Source organism: Talpa europaea, assembly GCF_964194135.1.
Source record: "Talpa europaea genome assembly, chromosome: 2".
Lineage (NCBI taxonomy): Eukaryota > Metazoa > Chordata > Mammalia > Eulipotyphla > Talpidae > Talpa > Talpa europaea.
The window spans coordinates 86,749,643-86,774,170 of NC_140068.1; the positions used below are offsets into that span (position 1 = coordinate 86,749,643).

General features: G+C 35.3%; 1 protein-coding gene across 4 annotated transcripts in view; it reads left to right on the forward strand.

Moving 5' to 3' along the window:
* SUPT3H (SPT3 homolog, SAGA and STAGA complex component) overlaps positions 1-24,528 on the forward strand; it is a gene marked incomplete at its 5' end in the record, with an annotated part of 404,664 nt that overhangs the window by 284,782 nt on the left and 95,354 nt on the right. For all 4 annotated transcript variants that reach the window (XM_084227837.1, XM_084227838.1, XM_084227839.1 and 1 more), the window contains one exon: positions 21,012-21,087. In XM_084227837.1, coding sequence (XP_084083963.1) covers positions 21,012-21,087 — 76 coding nt within the window. The remainder of the gene's footprint in view (positions 1-21,011; positions 21,088-24,528) is intronic.

The following is a 24,528-nucleotide window of genomic DNA, read 5'->3' on the forward strand; positions in this document are numbered from 1 at the left end:
ATCTCTGCTTCTCCCTGTATGTAGGTCAGTTTTTCTCTCTGTTAAACTATATATTTTTTTGAACTTGGTGACTAATCTGCTGCCAGCAGATACTCCCCAGTCAGCTCTCTCGGTTAAGGAGGTGATCAAACTCTGCAGATTACAAATCTCAAGTCTCAGGAAATGACCTCTTACTGATCCAGTTTGTGTCAGGTATCCCAACTTGGACCTCCCGTTGTGGTCCAGGCTATCAAGAGCCAGGCTATCCCAGGCTATCGCCACAAGGGACAGGCTATCCCCACACTAAGGTGGAGGATTGCAAGGTACCTTGCAGTGATGGAGGCAGCAAGAGTAAGCAGACTATTTATCCATTCATCCACTCATCATTTATCCATGCCCACATATATACTGGAATTGGTCTTGAGACTAGCAAAGTTGAATTCAGAAGTCATTTTCACAATCTAAATCTAATTTCCTTTTAAAAGCTATAAGGGATACTGTACAGTTATCTTAGACTTACAGGAAAATAGCTAATGAAAGAGTAAATATAAAAATCCCACTAAAGTTCACAGAATGACAAAGAAAGTAAAATATGTTTCATTCAAGCCATTTCTCTCAGAATGTCTTCACTGAAACTATAAAACATTTCAACAAAAACATTTCTTCAAATACATTATTTTAAATACTGTATTACTTAAGCAAATATTTAAATACTATATTAGTTTCTCTGCATACTTGACTTGAATTTAATTCTACCTGTTTGCCAAATATGTTGAAACTCCAAGTCCATTTTCATTTGCCAGGTTAAATGTTTATTTTGTTTTCCCACATAATAAGCTCTTTAAAGTGTCACAAGCATACCAAATCTGATTTCTTTTTAATAGAGATGTGGTCGAAATTTTTCTTTCTTCAGTTAATGATATAGGATATGCTTCTCTTGCAGAATATGTAAAGGTATGTTCACATTCTCAATGTACTGAACATACCTTCTACCTTTCTAGGTGTTAGGGAATAGACATCAATTTCTTAAAGGAAGGTTAACCTCCTTTAAGTCACCTAACTATAACTACATTTTTGAAGTCTAACTATTATTTCCTTATAATCAGATTGCAATGATTTTTCCTGTATTCTAGAATGTCTACTTTTAATTAACAAGTGATTCTTTCTAGACTAGTATAGTGAAACAGCATTAGGTTGTGATTATTATTTGACTATGTAGTTTCTCTCTTCTTCTGCTTTATCTTCACAAGACACAAACATCCATTTAAAATTTTTGTTCTTGTTTTCAAGGAACATTTACATGCCTTTGATTAATTTGGTCTCTTAGATGTGCTTCTCTCAAATCAATTTGATAGTGCCTTTCAGTATATATCTTATTTATTTTTCAAGAAAACATATAATATTCAGTCTATTGATGAACTTTATAGTAGTTTGTACTTTTGCAAATTTCATTAATACATTTAGATTTCTGGTATTGGACCTAATTCACTGTAGAAAGGAACATACTGAGAAGAGATATTTTAAGTCAGAGAGAGTGACTTTTCTGTCCTTTAACTTCCTGAAAAAAAAGCATCTAGAATTGATTTTTTCTTTTTCTGTCTGAACCTTACTATGGTTCAGAATCTTATGAATACCATAGTCTTTCTTCCATAATCAGTATCGCAAGACCTTCTGATTTCCTAAATTCACTGTCCTTTTGTGTGAGAAATGGAAGGCATAAAGAAAGCCAATGTGGTAGATTTTTGCTGCAGGTGAAGTGCTTCACTTTTAAACTTTCACAACTTCAAAATTTCTGGCTGTTTCCCCAAAATTAGGAATGCGATAACTTAGGCCAGTGATATATCTTATACACAAGAATCATTGCAAATAGACTGAAACTGTTTTCTAGTGTGATTTGAACAAGTTGTCTGCCCTAAATCTCAGTGTCTATATCTTTAAAATATTTCTAAAGATTTCACTTCCCTAAGAATATTAAATCTGTATTTAAAAAGAGAGAACTCACCGCAGTGAGATGAAGCAGCTTAACCTAGAGATTTCCATTTTGTGTTAGAGGCAAAACCGAGACCGAAAGTAGGGCTTTGCTGATTCCCAAATCAGCATTCTCTTCCCAAGTCAGGCCAGTCTTTCTCCAATAGTATTGATAATTGCTTTTCATTGATTATATCAAGGTTCCCAGTCAAGAGTTAGAATATAGGTCAAAAGCAGTTTCCCCATCCTGCCAGCCAAGCATGTATTGCAAAATGTATACATTAAAAATAGCTAGGTATTTAAGAAGTCTTTGGAGTGAGTAAATCATTTGTCAAACCCCTTTCATATGAATCGCCTGAGTTTTTGTACTAACTCTTATGTATGAATAGAATAAATACAACTAAATCTATTTCTTCCTAGACTAGAGGGCCCCAATCTTTTTGGAGTTAGGATAATAATATTGCTTATTTGATTTAATGTTGTCTTCGTATCATCTAAAGTCACTCCATGAAGTTACAAAAAAAAAAATAACATCAAAGAAACTGTGTAAAAGAAAAATGTTGTTGAGTGATATGAGAGAAATCTCACTCTTCTGCTCATTCAGCACTTCTATAACTGTTTAAAATCAGGTGTGCAAATCAATATGATAGATGACATAAATGTAAAGACTTTTACACTTAATACACAAACATGATGGAGATAGCTACTTGCTAACCAATACCCACTTTCCTTCCTTTTTTAACAAAATTAATTTATAGCTGGGTATATTGCCATTCAGACAAAACACTGCATTCCTCTTCCTACTATAATGTGTTACTAAATTTGATCATATTATTGAGTTCTGGTACATGAAATATAAGCTCAAATATTCTGTCAGACTTCCTGTTAGTTTTCTTAAAAGGAGTATGCTCTGTTTTGTTTCATTTTGTTTTTTTTGTTGTTGTTGTTGTTACTTTGTTGTTGTTTTTTACCTTCTTACATCTAGTGCTTTTTGCAGATGTGATATCTGGAGCTTTAGAAGCCATTCTGAATTATGAAGACAAAGCCACAGCCTGTAACCTGACAATATTATATGTCAATATATCTCAGTAAAGTTGGGGAGGGGGGAGGTGGGCAGGGGAGGTGGTATCTGGGAACAAGTAACTAAATAAATGAATCTTTAAAAATTGAACAAAAACAAACTGCAAGCTAGAAATGTCAGAGCAGATGCTGGAGGAAAACTGAGGCCTTTTAACAGGTTGTTATGACAGATCTGAGCTTTCTATCTTACACAATCCATTTAAATACAAAAAAACAGAATTCTGTCATGCTTAAACAACCATAATTTGGGATCAAATTTAATGCAGTCAGAAATATTTTAACTAACAAAACCTGTGAATGAGCCCCCTTAGCTGAGGACATTAATACACTTGTATAAAATAATTAGTATCTTAGGGTGGACCTAAAAAACATAAAATGCATATAAAAATTGTTTGAGTTACCAGTCATAAGTAGAAGACATTAGATAGTTCCAATCTGTTTGCCTAATGCCTAATGTAGAAATTTAGGTTCTCTATATTTCTAGTTTGTGCCAGTGAAATTGAATTCATAATTGTGAAACAAACTTTCTTTGTGCCACATCATGAGAGCAAATCATTCGTAACTGTCATGTGAACTCGTCACTTTCAGTGTGTCAGTGCAGGGGTGGAGGTGGCTCATCCCAAGCTTGTAACACAAGCTTCTCTGTGGAGTCTCTCTCGGCTCCAAAGCTAAGTTCCAATTAGCCTTTTACAGAGGACATTGACTTTCCCCAATTCTTTCTTAGAAATCTGTTTTTCTATTGAAAGAATATTTTGTCATGCAACTATGATTTTCAAAGAACTATCAATCCCACAAAGACAAGTATTAAGGTCTTATTGCATTTCAGCCTCAGTCTCATATTAATTCAGAGAGTTTTAGTTTTCAAATCAAAAAGTTAGAGAAATCAGTCAGCATTTATTAATGTGTTTCCTGCTTCTTAAAATTCTAGAGAAAAACAGGGGAAAGGATTTTACTTTAGATTAACTTTTGTTAATCAAAAATAACTATCCTGCTATTTAAGAAATTAAAATACTATGCTATAGAAAATAAGTAACATCTGGTCATCTACCTCCTCTGAAGAACACTATGCAAAGGAGTGGATGCAAAGTAGTAGGACATTGCTTTATTTAACTACACTTAGGAGATACCAGATGTGTTATAGTAGGAATATTACTTAAAAGTTGTCTATAAATCAAATTATAGTTCATTTCATCATATTGTAAAGCACCAACATAAAAGAACTCTAAGAGGATTGTTTTGTGCCATAAAAATCTTAATTTATTATTTTGGCAAGGTCTTATTTTCATTATGTGGATTTTCATCTTTCATTTCACAGCACTACCTTTGTGTTGTTTTTCAAATTTGCCTGCAACATCTGGGCAATCTGGTTGTTCAACCTGTTGCCCCAATGATCATCAGGGTCATTGGATTCCTCTGACTGACTAGGTTCTGCTCTCCCCACTTTCACCCTCCTGTTCCTCTGTTGCTTCTTACTGTTTGTAAGACGATAACCTTTCCAGACAAGTGAAACCATGCTTATGTCACAATACACTCCTACTTAAAACCTACAATATGCTACTACACCTACAATATGCTACAATATGCTACAAAAACCTACTACATGCACACACACACAGTCTACCATCAGAGAGTTCAGCCAAAGTATCTGTTCCCTTAGCATCATTTTCTTAATTCAGGATGTCTGTCATCACAAGAGAATATAACATCTTTGTTATAGAATGACAATTTAAAAAAAAATCTTTTATCAAACTGCAGTTTACTTGTCTTCTATCTGATGTTCTCTTCAGACTGTACAGTATTATCACTAGAGCATCGACTTTGAGGTCAGACATACCTAGGTATTAAAGTCATAGTTCCTTCCCTTATTTTGCCTAGTATCCTTGTTAGCCTGGACAAATTACTCAGTCTTTCTGAATACAGATTCCTCAATGGGACCCACATCTTAGAACTGCTGGGAAGGATTTTTGGTAATGTATGAAATGTACCTAGTTCAATGTCTAGCACGTGTGTGTTTAAGAGAAAGTAACTATCTTTGACATAACATTTCATAAAAGAATATACAATATGGCCAAATATCTATCAATATACATACAAATGGAATTTAGGTACAGTCTTTCTTTCATAGTGACCACAATCAGAACTAGTCAGAGAAATTACAGCATATATGAGAGATGAAGTCATTAAAATATCTAACAGTACCTGCCATCCCCCAGCACAATGACTCCAAAAATGTAGTGTGTGTCATCAGAAGGCACTAAGTAAGATAATTCTTTAATACTTGTCCACTGTAGTTTATTAAGTAACTTAGTCATGTTAAAATGCATTTCTAGATCTCATCAAAACTGCACGTCACTCAAATTTTAGGGTTTTCAGTGCAATAAAAACTAAAGACATCCAGGTAGAATTTTTTAGGTTGTTGAAAATCTTTTTTAAGTCTCTTAAGTTGTAACAGGTAAGAGTAATGTGTCCAACTGAGTTCTTGGGGCAGTTTTACATAGGTTATATTTACTTGGGTAATTCTACCTTAGACAAAAAATTTTATATTTGAGTGAGGAGATTTGTTATAGAAGTCAGTGATAATAGTGGAAAGAAAGAGCATTAGTTTAGGAGTAGGAATCTTAAATCTTTAACACACTGTGCCTTACTTTGATGAAAAGCCACTCTCATCTAAGTCATAAAAACCCCTGGCCCTGCTTGGCTATTGAAGACAGAAGGGATAGGAAGTGTTTGGGATGGTGAGGCTGGAAGTACAGGGGAACTGTCTGCATCGACTATTTTTGCTTGTTTTCTATAAAATAAAGTTATTTCAAAGTAATGTTTTCTATATATTGATAGCATCATAAATCAGGACTTCAGGTTCTTCATCTATAAAATGGAAATGATAACAATAGCTGATCTCCCTACATTACACAGTTGTTGAGAGGATCAACAAGTAAGGTAATATAAATAAAACTAAAAATGCTCCTATTCTGGGGTGTGATTCCTCCTCACTTGACTGCTCCCATTTTACTGTCTCTGATCTTCCCTTTCACTTGCTGGCAAAGTTGTCCTTTGCTTCTTTAGAATTTTTGTGGTTACTTTATTTAAGGTGAAACACTGCCTCACATCACTACATTACTAAAGCATTTCTCCTTTCTTCATCTTTCTTTGTAATCCTTCCATGCCCTCTGTGGCTTGCCTTCTTTAAGCCTCCTTACTTAAAGTTGGGCCTAATGGCCACTGACATTTAATCAAATAACAGTTATAATACATTTACTCATGAGTAAAAGCTGATTAAAATTTGGGCACTGACATCTAAGGATGGGAATTTCATCATCAAATATCTTAACAGAAACCATTTTGTTAAATAACCATAATTACAGGTTTTACATTCATGATTCTAGGGGATTTTGCTATTCTGCATTCTTTGAAGCCCAAGAAGTTGTCGTAGTATTCATGCTACTTGAAATACTGACTTTAAGTACAGCCAGGGGTTCTTAAGGAGATAAATCCCTATGGAACTTTATCATTCAAAGATTTTTAACCCACAACTATTTTAAGGATGATTTCCGTTTTGTTTGTTTGTTAAAGATAAGAAAGGAAATTAAACATTGATTCTTTGAACATGTGATATGTGCTTTTTTTCTGCTAAATATTTAGGAATTTTTATTTTTACATTTAAAATGAAAGCAATTTTAATAGTTATTACTGTTACATTCTCAGCACAGTTGTAGTTGATCAAGTCTGTTTCTGGTTGTTTTATTTTCAATGATTAAATCTTGGCATAATCAGGACATCATTTTCTTTCTTTTGTTTTGTGTGAACCCGTGCTTTCAGCTAGCTGAGTCTCTGTGGCAAATTTCTATTGATGAATTTACTCATTTCTGACTCATGAAAACAGCTCAGCCAACTATGAGAAGGAAACTTCAACTTTAAAATGATTAAGAGCATTCTCTTTAGGGGAACAAACAATTTAATTGATTTTGTTTTGTTTCTAATCTTAACTCAGATGGTGTCCAGTTTTAAAAGCCTGTTTTTCATCTATAATATATTCCCTTGAGAATTTTTCCTAAACTGATGACTTCATTTCTGCATTGGTACATAATGTAATCGCCTTCATTATTCATCTTTTCATAGCTTTATCTTTTTTCTTTTGAATCTTTAAAGCATGTGTGACTCAGGTTTATTGTTAAATATATTTTTGCTAGCCTTATGTTTTTCAAAGTTTGTTTGCAGAGGTAGTTCTCTTCAATTGAAAATCCTCAAATAAACAATTTAACCATTTTATTAGGATATCTTCCTGTATACTTAACATATATTAGATGAAGAGCCAATTAAAAATAACTTAAAGCAGGTTAAACTATAGGTAGTAAAGACTATATGCTGGTCATTCTATTCCATCATTGAGCCAGTTATCTCTGCTATTCCACATTTCTTACACGAATAGTGTACATTTCAGACAGAGAGTAAGGTTGTGAGGAGAGATAGGGGCAGGTCCTGTTGTACTGACTCAGGAAGGTTAAAATAGCAGCATTTGTACCGGTCCCTGTTTTCGAAGCACTCTCTCACATGTGCTCCACAAATAAACCTGCTGTTTTGCAACAGACCCTGACATCTGAACCAAGGAGAGATTTGGTGGAAATGACACAATATGATTACATTTTTAAAAGCTTACTCTGACTGATACGAGGGGATTAGTTGTTCCTTCAGTACTGTGATTATCCTTTGAGTCTCAATGTGTGATATGGCCTCTATTTTGAAATCAGATATAGAGGCACAATGCTTGTTACTTGAAGGTCAGGCAGTGTAAGATAGCACTGGTTTTCAAATTCTGTCCTGCAATTTTTGGTATTTCCCTAGAATTACCAGGCAGTTCAGAAGGAAAATTAAAAGAATCTAAGTCTCCTCTCATCCTTAACAAGCAGCTCTGCTTCATCACTTATGATTGTTCATAGTAAAAACAGCCTAGACTTTGAAACGATAACAGACTTGGTTTCAGATGCAACATACATTACTTGATAAGCAATCTTGAAAAGTCACCCAACATATGTGAGCATTAACTCCTTCTTTTTTAAAGTAGAAATTGTATCTTCCAATTAACATTATTTAAAGAATTAAATGCTATAAAGGACCAAGCATGGCACCAGACACATAGTAGTGAGTCAACCAATATTAGTTCCTTTCCCCTTAGACTAAGTTCTCATTGGGTTTGCTTTTGCTCCCTAAAGAACATTTGGGAATATTTGGAGACGTTTTTGGTTTTCACAACCCAGGAAGTAGTGGGCATTTAGTAGAAAGAGGTTAGGGGTGCCTCTAAACAACAAAGAATTATTCAGCCCAAAATATCAGTAATGCCAAGATTGAGAAACTCTGCTTTAGATGTATTTACTAATCTATATGGAAAATATAGAGAAGTATATATATATATATATATATATATATATATATATGAAACACCTATTATGTGTTAAATTCTATAGACTCTGGGGATTTGGCAGTTGTTACAGTTAACATAATCCATACATCCGAAAGCTTACATTCTAGTTGGGGACAAATAGACAACAAACAAGCAAATATATTATTATGGTAGGTGGTAGTGAGAGCTATAAAAAATGAAACAGGATAAAGGATAATGGATAGAAAATGATGTGGGAGGACAAACTACTATCTTATATTAAGTCATCATAAACAACTTCTCTGATAAGGTAATAACTCTTGAACAAAGACCTGAAAGAAGAAAGGGAGCAAGCCCAACAATGATGTTGGGTTAAGATAATCTGGACATAGGTATAGCGAATGCAAATACCCTGAGGTGGGAATGTGTTTGTTATTTTCAAGAAACATCAAGATAGCCAGTGTGACTGGAATGGAATGGAGTGAGGAGAATGATAGGAGATGGGGTGAAACAGGCAATAGGGAACCAGATTATATAAGGATTTATATGTCATTCTGAGGATTTTGACTTTTATTCTACATGTGATGAGAAACTTGTAGGGTTTTTTTTGTTTTTTTTGTTTTTTGTTTTTTGTGGGACCCTCGCTGGCGCTGGGGAACGAACCGGCGCTACAGAGGTCGCAGCCCAGGGCTCAACCTCTGCGCCACCAGGGGAGGCCCGAAACTTGTAGGTTTTTAACAAAAAATGGCATGATCTAATTTTCATCTTTCAAAATGTCACTCTGGCTCCTGTGTGGCAAATACACGAGCAGGGGTGGAGGTAGTAAAGGATGAAAAGTGGAATGCTCGCTAGGAGATTATTGCAGTAATCCCTGGAAAAGATGGTGATGATGGCTTGGACCAAAGTAGTAGCAGTGAAGGTGGAAGGTGATTATGAAAAGCAGTTTATTCCACATATATTTTAATGATAGAGCTATTGAAACAACTTGCTTTGATGGAATTAATTAATGAATTAATCTAACACAAAAAAAAATTCATTTTCACATGTGAAAAAAATGCTATTGAAAAAAACTGTAAAGATGTATCACATAGTAACAACAGAGGGAGATGATGAGGAGGACCTCCCTAGTTCTGTACACAGTTCCATATCCCCTTGAAGAGGGTATTTCCAATCATGGCACACTGACAAGCTTCCCCCTTCACAGCATTTTATTTTTTTTTTCTAAGATTTATTTATTTATTCATTTATACAGGCACTGGGTACAGTCAGAAGCACAGGAGGGTGAGAGAATTCACTAGAGCCAGAGCGGGGAGCAGAGCAGGCAGAAGGACCGAAGTACACTGCTGAGGGGAGCAGCGGGCGGCAGGAGAGGTCTGCGCGCCATGTGGGACCCTCCTCTGGTGGCCAGGGAGCAGCCGGGGATCGAACCGGCTCTGCAGAGGCTGCGGGCAGCTTCACAACCCAGCGCTCAACCACTGCGCCACCAGGGAGGCCCCTTATTTTTTATTTTTTTAAAGATTTACTTATTCATTCATACAAGAGTTGGGGCACAGGCCAGAGATGCAGGGGGTGAGAGGATTCACCAGAGACAGAGTGGGGAGCAGAACAGGCAGACTGACCAAAACACACTGCTGAGAGGAGCAGCAGGCAAGTCAGGAGAGGTCTGCTGCACCATGTGGGCTGCTCCCTGGCCGGCCAGGGATCGAACTCGTGCTGCAGAAGCTGCGGATTGCTTCATAGTGTGGTGCTTAACCCCTTGTGCCACCAGGGAGGCCCACAGCATTTTATTTTAAAGGTGTCAGAGTTTCCCACCATATTCATGAAGGCAGCTTCTGTTCAGTATGCATGTTGGACTACTTGAGAATTTGATCTTGCCTAAATAAAAAGGGTCTTCAACTCTTTCAAGGTTGAAGAGAAAGTGTGAGCTAAATTTTGTGCAGAGTGGTTTAATAGACATTTTCCAGGCAGTGTATATACCCTAAACTACATCCTTGTGTTTTTAGCAGACTCAAAAGCTGTGTCAACTCATCTGGCTATTTATTACATAAACCTATGAGAATTTTTAGGAATGTTTTTCAGAATACCTAAAGAGCTTACATATACTAACCTATCATGGTTCATTTTTGGATATATAGCCAAATAAAAACCACAAAAAAAGGGCGAGAGCATCCTTTTTCAGAAAAGTAGGGGGGAAAAGTCAATCTTCTGTTACTTTAAAGAACTAGTTTGGCAGAAACTCACATAGCCTTTTATATTATTTGCCAACTTGGATATTACAGAGCATGTTTATGGCTTCAGGAAAGTATTAGTAAAAATTAATTCATTAACACTACATGAAGATTTATAACTGAACATGGAATTTGGTTATATAGTACCAGCTTAATGAAAAAAATGATACTTTTCTTTGAGAGTATATATTTATCCCAGGACAGGAAATATTTTATTGTGCATAATTTTCCCCACTGCTAGCTTAATAAATTCAGATTTAAATTTTTGAATGGCTATTAAACAATTTAAATTTTCTATTGTGATTTTAATAATAATAAAATAATATTTTACTCATATGCCATTCTTGCTTATTTATGATAGTTTAAAATATATAGAAAAGAAAAACTCCCATATTCACATTAATTAATAAAGTCTAAAAAACTTAATATTTTGAAATAACTATAGTGAACTAATATCACAAATTTCCTTCTTTATTAATCACTGATATTTGTGATAATTACTTATTTTTAGTTCAAAATTCCTTTTAAATACCGTGGCTGCTCTCCTAGATTCTCTAGACAGTCTTAGGAAGTCTCCAATAATTACTGTAGTACATTCTTAATATCTTGTACACATGAAATTATTGTATTATAAAAGTCATTTTGGGGGAACAAATTAGCACCAATAGAAACCTTTTTAGCTATGTATATGCTTGCAAACTTTTTTCCAGTATTCTCAACTCTCTGTGTGTGTGCATGTGTTTAAGCATAAATCTGATCAAGGTATGTACGTTCTAGTTCATAACTTGTTATTTAGAGTTAACAATATATCCACATAGCTGTAATCTCTGAGGGAAGACACACATAAAGAAGTGCAAAGGTGTGATACTATGTAGTAGAACAAAAAGGTTTCTGAAGAAAGAAATCAATCTGACCTGGTATATTCAGGGAAAATTTCCTAAGAGGGGGTAGTTCCTTTGTTGTAAGGGAAGGAGTTAAGCTACCATGTGGATGGGGGTGGGGGGTGCAGCTCAGTAATCAGTAAGGAAAATGGAACAGCAAAGCAATGCAGATGAGACAAAGTGTGATCTGACTAAAGCAAAGAATAAATATGTTAGGTTTTAGTGAAAACAATGCCTGCCTACACAGAATGGGCCAAGCTATGGCTGCATTTGGGAGCCAGGCATTTGAGTTTGAATTTGATGCAGTGATCAGCTGAGAGCCATTTGTTTCAGTTTATGAGGCAGAAGAATGAAAGCATGGGGATGGAGGAGGGCCTACTATGATGAAGTCTTGCTATGTGTGAAGGCCTTTTCTCTATGTTTTTACTTAAAGTAGTTGTACCCAGATGGGTTGGGAGAGTTAAAATATTTGGAAGGAAAGCTGCTGGGAATCTGTTGCAGGCCCAAAATTATGAGCTTTGCAGTGGGCGTAAAGGCAGGGAAAATCTACCAGATGTTTTGAGGGAGACTTACTTGACTCTTGAGTAGGGGAATCTACTAAATTACAAACTGACCTTGCAAGCAGAACAAACACTCACTGTGGTACCAGGTTGTCTCTGAGATGCTCTAGGTAGACCCTTTTACCTTTCTGGCCCATGGCTTCCTTATCTATAGTGTGTTGGACATATGGTCTCTAAGTTTCTTTCCATATTCACATTAATTAGTAAAATTAAAAAAAAAAATTGTAGTAACTCTGTAGTGAGCTAATATCACAAATATTCCTTTGTATATTTTCATAATCACTAATGCTTGCTGAGAATTACTTATTTTTAGTACAAAATTCTTTTTAAATAACTTCAGTGCTCTCTTCTATGGGTTTTACTGATCTGCTAGTATCCATATACATACATGAACTTGCATAAACATTCCGTAATTCTCATATCACACTGCTGGATGTTGCCATCAGCTGCTCCATTGGAAATTTTCAAATTCAACCAATGCCTATCTAATAGGAGGTACTTCGTAGATTACCACTGGCACTTTGCCTTTCCCATGCAGAAAGAATTTGAGATTTCAATTGTAAGATTCCTCAGAGTAATCAAAACATATATATGTGTGTATAAAAATCTGAGGTGGAAGTGAGAAAGGATAAACTTTTATCTTGGCTTAAAAGTTATGATCTGTGATTCTATGTTGCTGAAGAAAGATAAATGTCTTGTGTCTATAGAAGCTGCCAAGAGATATGCCAGCACATAGCTTCTATAACCTTTAAATACGCTTCAGTGAAAGCATGTGGAGAATTTAAATGAAACCCTAGGCTGTATAAGTAATCCAGCCTCATACCTTAAGCTGGTAAATGCAAGGGCAAATGGTGACTGTCATTGCTGAACATATTTTTCTAAGATACAAGCAATTTCACATGAAGTGAAAGAAAAAAATTTCACTGAAAATTTAAATGAATTTAAAAGAATCTATTGTGTTCAAGGTATTGTGCAAACAAATTATACTAAGTCCCACATTTATAGAAGTATTTGTTGCCCTGTTTTCATTTAGGTAGGAACCAGAAAATGAGTACATCTGGCATAGAACTCTGCCTTTAAGTTTGTTTTGCAATAACCAGGAAAAGCTGTAACTTCTTGATACTGAGATGAGTGATTAGTATAACTATTTCTTTACCTTTAAAAAATTACTATTAAATATTAAAATGCTCTTAGATATTGGGAAATTTTTCAGAATAATTCTTTGAAAAATCATTTTTCCATGTATGCCTCTCTCCATGTTGTTGCACTTTGCTTTATTGAAGACCAGTGTGGTTCAATTTCAGAAAAGCCACTGACTATCTAGCAGTGTTTTTTTATGAGACTTTAAGAGTACTGTTGACACCCAAAGAAACCAAGGAAGGACTAGAATTGATTAAACAGAAGATGAACTGTACTTGCAGATATGAGTATGACATACAAAGATGACCTTATAGTCATGTGCAGTCTGAGATCTGAAAGTATTGTGTAATTTGAGAATGTTCAGTGTGATACAAGCTATGATTAACCTACTCTGATTATTCAGATATACTTCTGAGCAGGTCATTTAAGACCCGAACTTCACTTCTAGCTTTGCCTCTTTACTAGGCAGCTTCTCAGTGCCCGCAACCATAAAATGGAGCTATTAAAACAGTTTATCTTAAATGTCATTGTGCTGCTCCATGGAAAGAGTAAACACTCTTATTCTGATCCTGCTGTTTCCCCACTTATGATTTTTTTCCCCCTTGCATCTTTTTCCAAAGACTTCTCATATACCAATAGAAAAGGACTGCCAGTGTGCACTTCAGTGTAGATTGAAATGGTTGATCTGAATAGATGCAGAAGGGAACGTGGAATTAGGACAACACAGGGAATGAAACCCAGACTTACTAGAGAGTTAGCTATTTTCTTTGATTTTTATGCGTCTTTGGCTTAAAATACTGCTTACCCTCTCTGAAATTTGTACAATTTGATTACAGATCTTAGATTTCCTTACCTTAGACCAACTAACAAGAATTTATATGAATTTTACCTCAATCCATCTAACCATCTGCTCCATCATTCAGCTAAGCCAGCCTTTACTGAGGCCCAGCTAAATCCAAGCAAAGCATTGCCTGACACAGATTATAGAATCAAAACATAGTTATCATCTTTAAAGAACTCATAGTCCATGAAGGTTATTTACTATCTTTCCCAATATTTAGGTGATAGTGTAAAGATAGGTGATAAAATTATCAGATGCTGGATAATTTGACTTTTTTTTATCAGGCCTAATTTTTCCCTTTCTTAGTCATTTGAAACAATTCAAGGGGAAAAGAGAGGAGAGAAGTAAACAAACATTAGCACAATGAGCACATCTGATTTCATGTTGAGTTTACTTGACCCTTGTGAATAGCATACATGTACTGTCATGTAATATTCAGGGACATTAGAACTAGTATGAGTGCTTTCCAACTTTTTTCAAGTCGTGGTATACATAGAAAGTGATAATATTTTTATGTCACACCAAAGTAAATGGGCAAGTCAACTTGCAGCAGATACGAGCTTTGGGATTCTAATGTGTGTCAGCTTTGTGTGACATCTGAAAGGTCTGGGGGAATCAGTATTTGTACACACATGTGTGCTGTCAGACACATTATAATTTGTATAACCTGCTCTAGACTATCCCTTCTTTGCTGACCCAGGCTTCACTAACTTCATTTTCCCATGAACAGTTTTAACTTGATTATAATGTTTTAGTAAGACAATGTGTAGAATTTAAAGAATCCCAAAGGAAAATATGGGTACAAAACATTACTACAGGTTGGAAACAGCTTTATAATGAAAAGAGACTGGCCCAGAATTGGGAGCCTCAGGCTTCAGTTCTAACTTGGTCACCTTTGGCCAAACACTTCTTTCTGAAACACAATTTCCTTATCTTTGAAATGAGAAGGATTAAATTTGTGGATGGAATAATCACGGCTTTGAAGTAAATTCAAAGTTTATTAAAGAGAAAAAAATTTTTTTTTTACATATACTCTACTTGTTTAATAATGCTGTCTTGTGGGATACTGGATGCTTAACAGGGACAGAAATTTAACCCAAGTCCAAGAAAAGGACATAATGATAAGAATAAGTCCTATATCAGACCTGGACTCACTAGTTATGGAAGGTTCAAGAATGCTAGTGGAGGTGCCACATTTCAGCATGAAAAACTGGAAATGAGCCCATCACTAATTAAAAATGCCTTTGGATATATTCTCTTTTATCCCATTTTTTAATTTTAATTTTATATATTTTTTACATCATTTTTCATTTTTGCACAATGTATGCATTTTCATCGGTTATAGTCCCAATACAATTCCCACCCCCACTTGTTTTGATCCTACTCCCTTCCCCCCACACCGCCCCATAGTGTGTCTCTGGTTTATAGTTGCTTGTTGATTTTGATTTTTACTTCATTATAATTAATCTTTTTCCCGGTCTGTTATTTAGGTTTTCTAACTTCCTGCTGTGAGTGAGACCATCTGGTATTTTTCTTTTTGGCTTATTTTGCTGAGCATGATCCCTTCCAGCTCCATCCATGTTGCTGCAAATTGCATGAGTTTATCTTTTTTGATTGCTGAGTAATATTCCATTGTGTATATGTACCACATCTTCTTGATCCAGTCATCTATTGTGGGGCAATTTGGGTTGTTTCCATAGCTTAGCTATTGTAAATAGTGCTGCTATAAACATAGGGGTGCAGGTGCCCTTTTGAATTAATGTTTCTGTGTCCTTTGGGTAAATACCTAGGAGTGGAATTGCTGGATCATATGAAATCTCCATTTTTAGCAGGTTGAAGAATCTGCACACAGCTTTCCATAGTGGTTGGACCAGTTTGCACTCTCACCAGCAGTGCAAGAGAGTTCCTTTTTCTCCACATACTCGCCAACATTTGTTGTTGCTAGTTTTTTTTAAAATGTGCCATTCTCACTGGTGTAAGATGGTATCTCATGGTAGTTTTGATTTGCATTTCCCTAATTATATGATGTTGAACATTTTTTCATATGCCTGTTGGCCATTTGCATTTCCTCTGGAGAAACTTCTTTTTAGCTTAAAAGAGAAAATTGAAGAGATTATTGAGAGCCAAACTGAGGACCCATACCCAGATGGCCAATCCAGCTTTCTCTGATCACCACCCCAACCCTCCACCTCAAATCTTTTAACTGTAGTTTACATTGGGAAGTTACATGCACAGAAATAATACAATTGGTTTTTTCTTACCAAAGAATAAAGACATCTAGTTAATTTTAAATATGTTCAGTTAACTATCAGAGATTGGTTTCCAGCAAATAGTTAACTGATAAAGGAGAAACACTGTTCATAACTTCAAAGAAATTCCTTGATCTTACAGAGCTAATTCAGACAGACCTATTTGTGTTGAGGAAGATGTAGGGACAGATTATTTAACTCATTTATCCTAAAAGTACCTCTTTAGATTTGAGGACAGAATCAGGCTGTTAGCTCCTCTTCCTCTTCCTGCAAACAAGGCAGAGGCTTGGTCCTGGAACTTTTGGATCGTTCCTTTGTCTCTCAACACAGGGCTCTTCACAGGTAAGTAGAGCCATTGTTCTGCTGACTCTGGCCTCTCAAGGGGACCCTGACAGGACACAGCTAGACATTTATCCATGAGCAAAATATAGAACTTTCTTTTTTGACCCAAAAACAAGACAAAATTTAAGCTACCCTCTAGCTCTAATATGCCATGATTTTCTACTGCCTTTATAAATCTTTGCAGTTGAGTCAACTACTTTGCTTTGAATGCTAGCTGTGTACTAGGCACTTAGTTAATGGCTTCCTAGGAATGATTTAGGAACAATTTCTTGGACTCCAGAGATCACGTGACTGCTTAGAAGCTAGAAGAATTGAAATCAAACTGAACTACTTAATGCAGAAAAGAAAATAGACACTGCAGAGGGTGTCTGAAAGGAATAAAGCTACCTGTAATTTAAAGTCCTTAGTCTTTGAATTGCAGTTAGGTGATGGACCTTGCAATTCAGAATATTTCCAACCAGCTGAACAGCTCATTGAATTAAAGCTGGCAGCCCTCATAACCTTAACTTTATAAGTTTTCTAACTTTCATTTCCACAAATACTTAATGCAAATACATCAGCAATCTAAGCACATATCCAGAAGCTAACTCTTAGTTGTCCAACTTTGTAGAAGAACAATTAGTATTAAGAATCTCATCAAAAACTTTTTTTTCCATAAGTCCTTTCTGTCTATCTTGTGTTCAGTTAATGAGGCTGCTTTACTGGAGCACAGCAGAGAGGACCTGTAAGAATGTGTAGCTAACCAAGGACTGACTGTAATTAAGGTAACATTTGCCATATATTTTCTCAGAGCTAGAAATTCAAACCTGAGAGGTTCCTTCTATAGTTAGTCACAGATAGATATACACATTATGCATTTCCATGTGTGTTATATATACATATATACATAATATAAATGTATAATATATACCCAATAACAGTGTTATCAGGCTTGAGGTTTTTTGAAATAAGCACATTTATAACTGCAAACACATAAATTCTCCCTTCCTTGTTTCATGTTTTCCTTTAGTAACCATTGACTGAGTCACGTGTCAGACATATTAAAAAGGACAAAATTAACATAAAAATTCACCCAATAATATATCCTATTGAAATATAATCTTTCAGATGCAATAACAAAAGTAGATACACACACACATATAGTGTACATATGTGTCTGTGTGCATGTAATTTACTTATACTTGTTAAAAAAGAGTATTTGAGGGCCTCCCCTGGTGGCGCAGCAGTTGAGCGCTGGGCTGAGAAGCTGCCCGCAGCCTCTGCAGCGCCGTTTCGATCCCCGGCCGCTGGCAAGGGTCCCACATGGTGCGCAGACCTCTTCTGCTGTGCTCGCTGCTCCCCTCAGTGTATTTCATTAGTCTGCCTGTTCTGTTCCCTGCTCTGGCTCTGGTGAATTCTCTCACCCTCCCGCGCTTCTGACTGTACCCAGTGCTTGTATAAATAAATAAATCTTTAAAAAAAAAAAAGGTATTTGAACCTAGAGGTAAATAATCAAAAGAAAATTGGGTTGGTGTCAGCTCATGTGTGTGTTTGTGAGTCTGAGTAAAGATTAGGAAGGAAAGAAGAGAGAGGAGAAAAGGAAGAGGGGGGAAGTAGTCATCAGTCTTACAGGCAATCACCACAGTTAGTGAATTTTACCTTAATTCCCACTACCCCATCTATATTTTCTGTATTGAACTGTAGCCAGTGGTCCATTGTTTATTCCATTAATTGATACAGCATTGAAATTAAATTGACTTCTCACCCAAATCAAACAAAATGAAAAATAGTAACTTCAGGTTTTAAAAGTATAAAGTATCCATAGATCTTAAAAGTGATATTTATGTACTTCAGCAACTGTGATAAAGAAAACTTGCTGAATGTCCTTCCAAAGTCTAAAAAAATAAAATCTCAGGGATTTTTTTTCCCCTTTACTGGCCAGAAACTCATTCCAAGTACCAGCCTGTCTCATTTCAAAATGTTTCCCTTGCCAAGGAAGCGGAAGTGGTCATATTCTTTCCCACCAAACTATGGGTGAATTATAATTATCCTACCTCTTGTGGGACAATGAAGCAGCAAACATCTGCTATACTGAATCCAAAAACCCATGAATGAAACTATACCAAAATGTGAATCATACCTGGACTCAGATTAAAGGATTTATGTAGTGTTTACCTTTTACTTTATATTCTTTGCAATTCAAAATACGGGCTTGTTATCTCTGGCTCCATATTTTAACTGAAGGGAAATAATATGGATTATTCATTGACTCCTATTTTAGCATTAAAAAAATGCCTATTTTACGGTAGATGAACAATAATAGTTTATAACAGCTTTTCTATTTGATTGGTTATCTCCTCTCAATTTCCTACAGGTAAGAAAATTTAGAAATGCACAATTTAAGACATGAGATCTTTTAGTTTTTCTTTCACTATAATGACAACAGAGTGGGAAATGGTAGTTTAAGCTTTATTTCCAAAAGAAACAGGCTTTTCCATAATAATTAAAACAGTTTGGTACTGGAACAAAAACAGACACACAGACCAATGGAACCGAATAGAGAGCCCAGAAATAAAACCACACTTATATGGACAACTGATCTTTGACAATGGAGCAAAGAATATGCAGTGCAACATGGACAGTTTGTTCAATAAATGGTGCTGGGAAAACTGGACCACCACATGCAAAAAAATGAAACTATACCACTACCTTTCACCATGCACAAAAATCAACTCAAAATGAATAAAAGAACTGGACATAAGACCTGAAACCATAAAATATATATAAGAAAAATAGGTAAAACACTATAAGAGATATATCACAATAACATCTTTAAAGACTCATAACCCAAAGCAGTGATAGTGAAGGCAAAGATAAACAGCTGGGATTACATCAAACTGAAAAGCTTCTGCACAGCAAAGAAGGCATTAACCCAAACAGAGAAACACCCCACTGATTGGGAAAAAATCTTTGCACTCCAGTCAACTGATAAGGGACTGGTCACAAAGATATACAAAGAACTCACATGACTCAACAAAAACAAAATAAGCTATCCGGTCAAGAAATGGGCAGAAAAACTTAAAAGACATTTCTCCAAAGAGGAAATGCAAATGGCCAACAGGCATATGAAAAAGTGTTCAAAATCCCTTATAATCAGGGAAATTCATATTAAAACCACGTTGAGATACCACCTTATACCAGAAAGAATAGCACATATTAAAAAAACAAGCAACATCAAATGTTGGCGAGGATGTGGTGAAAAAGGAACTTTCCTACATTGCTGGTGGGAGTGCAAACTGGTCCAACCACTATGGAAAGCTGTCTGGAGGTTCCTAAAAATGGAGCTACCATACGACCCAGCAATTCTTCTAGGGATCTACTCAAAGGACACAAAAACATTGATTCAAAAGAACACCTGTACACCTATGTTTATTGCAGCACTATTTCCAGTAGGTAAAACCTGGAAACAACCCAAATGCCCAAAAATAGATGACTGGATCAAGAAGATGTGGCACATATACACAATGGAATATTATTCAGCAATCAAAAAAGATAAACTCATGCCATTTGCAGCAACATGGATGAAGCTAAAAGAAAATAAGCCAGAAGGAAAAAGAAAAATATCAGATAGTTTCACTTATAGCAGGAATATAAGGGAACCAAATAAGATATCAGTGTAAAAAAAATAATAACAGTATAAAACACAACAAACCAAAAATAGACAATTGTAAATCAGAGACATAATGCAGGAGAGGAGGAGGGAGAGAAGGAGGGAGGAGGAGTTCCCTCAGGGGACTGAGGTGATGGTGTGTTGGTGAAGGAAACTCTATGGGGACTACATCTGAGGGGGTAGGGGAAACAAATATTGTTTAAAAATGAACAATGATGTAAAAAATAAAAAAATTAATATAAAAAAAGAAACAGGCTTTTACCCTTCTGTTTGCCTCTAATAATTTTGTATATCATGGGTATTTATTGTAGTACCAAACTGTTCACCTAAAGTAAGGTAAGGGGCCTCCCCTCGTGGCATAGGCTGTTGACCACCACCCTGTGAAGCTGTCCGCAGACTCTGCAGCACTGGTTCGATCCTGGCCTGCCGGCGAGGGTCCCACATGGTGCAGCAGACCTCTCCTGTTGCACCCGCTGCTACCCTCAACAGTGTATTTCATCCATCTGCCTGTTCTGCTACCCACTCTGTCTCTGGTGAACCCTCTCACCCTCCCGTGCATCTGGCCTGTACCCTGGTTCTTGTATAAATAATTAAATAAATCTTTTTAAAAAATAAATAAAGTAAGGAGAACAGAATTTCAATTTTAAGTTCTAGCTGTGAAACCTGTATAACATTACTTGCTTTTAAAATTTTTTGTGTCTTTTTATTTTTATATATTAGAGAGCAGAAAGACAAACTCGAATTATGGATTCAACTCAATATGCAGAATTCTGTGAAAGTCGACAATTAAGTTTCTGTAAGTGATCATTTAACTTTTCATTATGTTTAAGAGATTACTGTTACATGTATACTAAATTATGACATGATCTCTTTTCATTAAAAATTGGTATTTTAACACATACATAAACACTGTTACAGAAATTATGTCTACATAGCAGAAAACCCTATATAAGATTTTACCACACTCTACTGTCTTGCAATTAAAAGTATTAAGAGTTTTTAAAAGGTGATAGTAATATACAGCGAGCCATGTTAATGATTCACATTACTTTGAGTCAGAAAAACTGCATTTTTCTTAGTTGTCCCATCTTAATTTCTTTTTTAGTTTCTTAGTCATATTATGCTAGTATTGCTGATTGTTCTTGACCTGTAATGGGTTCTAAGAGTACAGTCATGACATTTGAAAGTGTCTAATATTAACAAATACCACACTTTCTATTTTGTTATGCGTACTCCTGTTGTCACAAAAGAACATATCAATTATCTCTTCCATTTTTGTCTGTAACATCCTGCTGTGCCTGCATTCAATATTAGCTGTATTTAGAACTTTATGCTCTTGTAGCACTAATAACCTAGTGGTAAAATTAGTAGTGTTCCACCACAGTACACAGGCTTACTGAAAGTACATAATGGATCGTGATAAGTAGTGGGCAAGATCTTGTAGCAAAACATCTTTACAGCAACAGTTCAGCGATGACTAAGCCACCAGGGGTAAAGGTCAAAGAGTAAATGTGACGAAATGTTCAGTTAAAAATATGACAAAGTAGCACATGACCCTGGTCTGAGGGATTATAGATACAATGGCATCTTTAAACAAAAAGCTATTATGTGGTCACAAGAGCAGCATATTTGATTGGGTGGTGGGGGAGATGAGAGCTTCATTTATAGATCATGAAGTGCAAATAAATGACACATTTCAAATAGTGCCCCATGTAAATGTCAGTAAAATATAGGAAAACATGTTTTGGAAGATTTTTTTTTCCAAACTAAATATACTTTGCAGTCTGACTAACAATTTGGCATTATACATCTGTGAAGCATTAAGTAAATGACACTTCAGATCATGGCAATTTAAGCAAATGAGAGGTTTTTGTATTGTAATTTTTAGGTTTAAAAATGGCATTCAAGTCTTTTATAAGTATAAATCTTGAGTTTATAAAGTAACATTTAGTGTTATTGAACTATTTTTTAAATCATATTTTAAATTTAATTTGCTTAAAGGAGCAATAGTGCTGTTTCAGACTGAAACATGTAGTCCTTGAAGTGCTTTAATTAACCTTTTGTTTCAAAATCCAATTTTTAATAACTTTTGATTTTTTATTTTTAACTTAATAAACTGTAATCAATTAAAAAGCTAGTACTTTTATGTATAGTCATAGTATAAATAGTGCATTATGCTTCATCTTTTTCTTTGAAAAGGAAGGATTTGGGACCTTTAAAAACACTTCTTTCTGTGGGACTTATAGGTGCTTCATTATGAAATCTTATTGAGAGAATCTGTTTTATATTCTAAAAATACTGTGGTTGGGAATGCTTAGTCCAAGTGGGTTAATAAATTCAAAACTGATTCCCACACTGGTCAAAGCGTTAGGTGCTTTTCATTCCTCTCCTTCTAATAAATTACTGGGACATAAGAATTATGATCCTGTCATACGTGTCTTCTTAAATATATGATCATAGTATTCACTAATTGGAACTATAGTTGCATTTTTAAATAAATTTATAAACTGTGAGAATAAGTTGCAAAATCAGTACACTGATCAAATTCACCAAATTTTTGTTACTATATTTATATAAGCCAGATAATTTATATGAGATCATTTCTCTTAAAGTCTTTTAAAGTTTGGTATTAATTCACAAAGTTTTAATTTATTAAATCTCTTTCCAATCCTTTCAACCTTTTGTTATATATGGGTTTTTTGCAAACAAATGCCTAGATTTTCTTTTTTTGATCAGTCAGGGTTTCAGTGTACCTTAATTTAAATAAATAAATATAATTCCTTTTACATTTGGGGTTATATATGCTGTCTTATTTAGTATTTTAAATTTACTGGTTTTGTTTTATTTTTCCCTGCCTTTTCTTTTTGAATCGACTGAATCTTCTTATTCCACTTTTCCTCAGCCAATTTGTATACATGTCATATATTCTAGTTCAATTATTTTAGCTGCTATCATTCATTTTTTTAAATGTACATTCTTAATTTTTTTAAGTTGATAAACATTTAAACATTCCTTTTGGCCTAGTTTTGTTTTTCCAAAACTCTGTAAGTGCTTAAAGCATTTATTTTGGGGGTTAGGAAATGGGTTTATTTTACCCTCATACTTAAATGATAGCAGAGTGGGAAATTGTAGACTGATAGTTGCTGGCCTAATGTGATTCCATTGTCTTTTTGCCTCTGTTGTTGGTATGAAGTCTGCTGTCAGTCTGCTTGTGCTGTTTCCCATGGGAGAAACTAACAGAATGAAGAGTGGTTCTTCAGATCCTCTGGTATATTGGAAAATGAACAGACTGACAAGCATGTACAGAAGGAAAAAAAGAATCTGTACCATAAAAGTTTCCAGGCAAAAACCAAGCCCTCTGAGAAAGGTTATTTTCAACTAAACCTAAGAACAGTGATTATATTGAAGAGATTAAAGTTGTAGGTGAATTTCTTCAGAGTGAAATGAGCATTACTGAAGGCCTTGAGGAAAGAATTAGGGATAGAAAGAATGATGAGAATGGATGAGTTTAAAATAATGAAATGCTATGTAGAGAATAGAATCTTGAGACATACTTGAATTTTGCTAACGATCATTGGTAAAGATTCAAAGTGCATGAGAATTAACTAATATTCAATTTCCATATGAAATTACCACGTAAATATGTTATAATTCTAGTACCAGCTGAAAGAACCAATTATGTAAGGAAGCTGATAATCCTAGGAACTTTTGACTATTGTTCAGAATTCTATTTAAATTGTTGATCCATTGCTGGGATTATCCTTTTTCCTGTTTTATTGAGAAGAGGGGTAAAGAAAGAACTCATTCATTCTGGTACCCCCTCTTTTCTTGATGGAAACTAGCTATAGTGACTAGAGAATTCTGTGCCTCTTTTACTGGAACCACAATACCCTGGGAGGGTCTTTCTCTTAGCAACCTTTCTCCAGATGATAGGGAGGGAATTAGCCAGAGAATTTCATGTGTTTTTGGAATAGTAATAACATGAGAGGTTTTGTGGCCCATTTGTACATCTTTTTTGATACATAGAAAAACTTGGACTTCATCCTTTTATTCAAAAGTCTTTCATTCATTTGTTCCATTTAGCCATTCTTTCATTTCTTTTAGAAATATTGTGAGTCTACCAGTGCCAGGCACTGTTTTCAGTCCTGGGGATACACTGGTGGGCCTGTGGCCCCTTCCCTGCTTTCTCAGTTTTTACAATTTAGTAAGGAAGCTGCTAATTTTGTTGCTTAGGTGA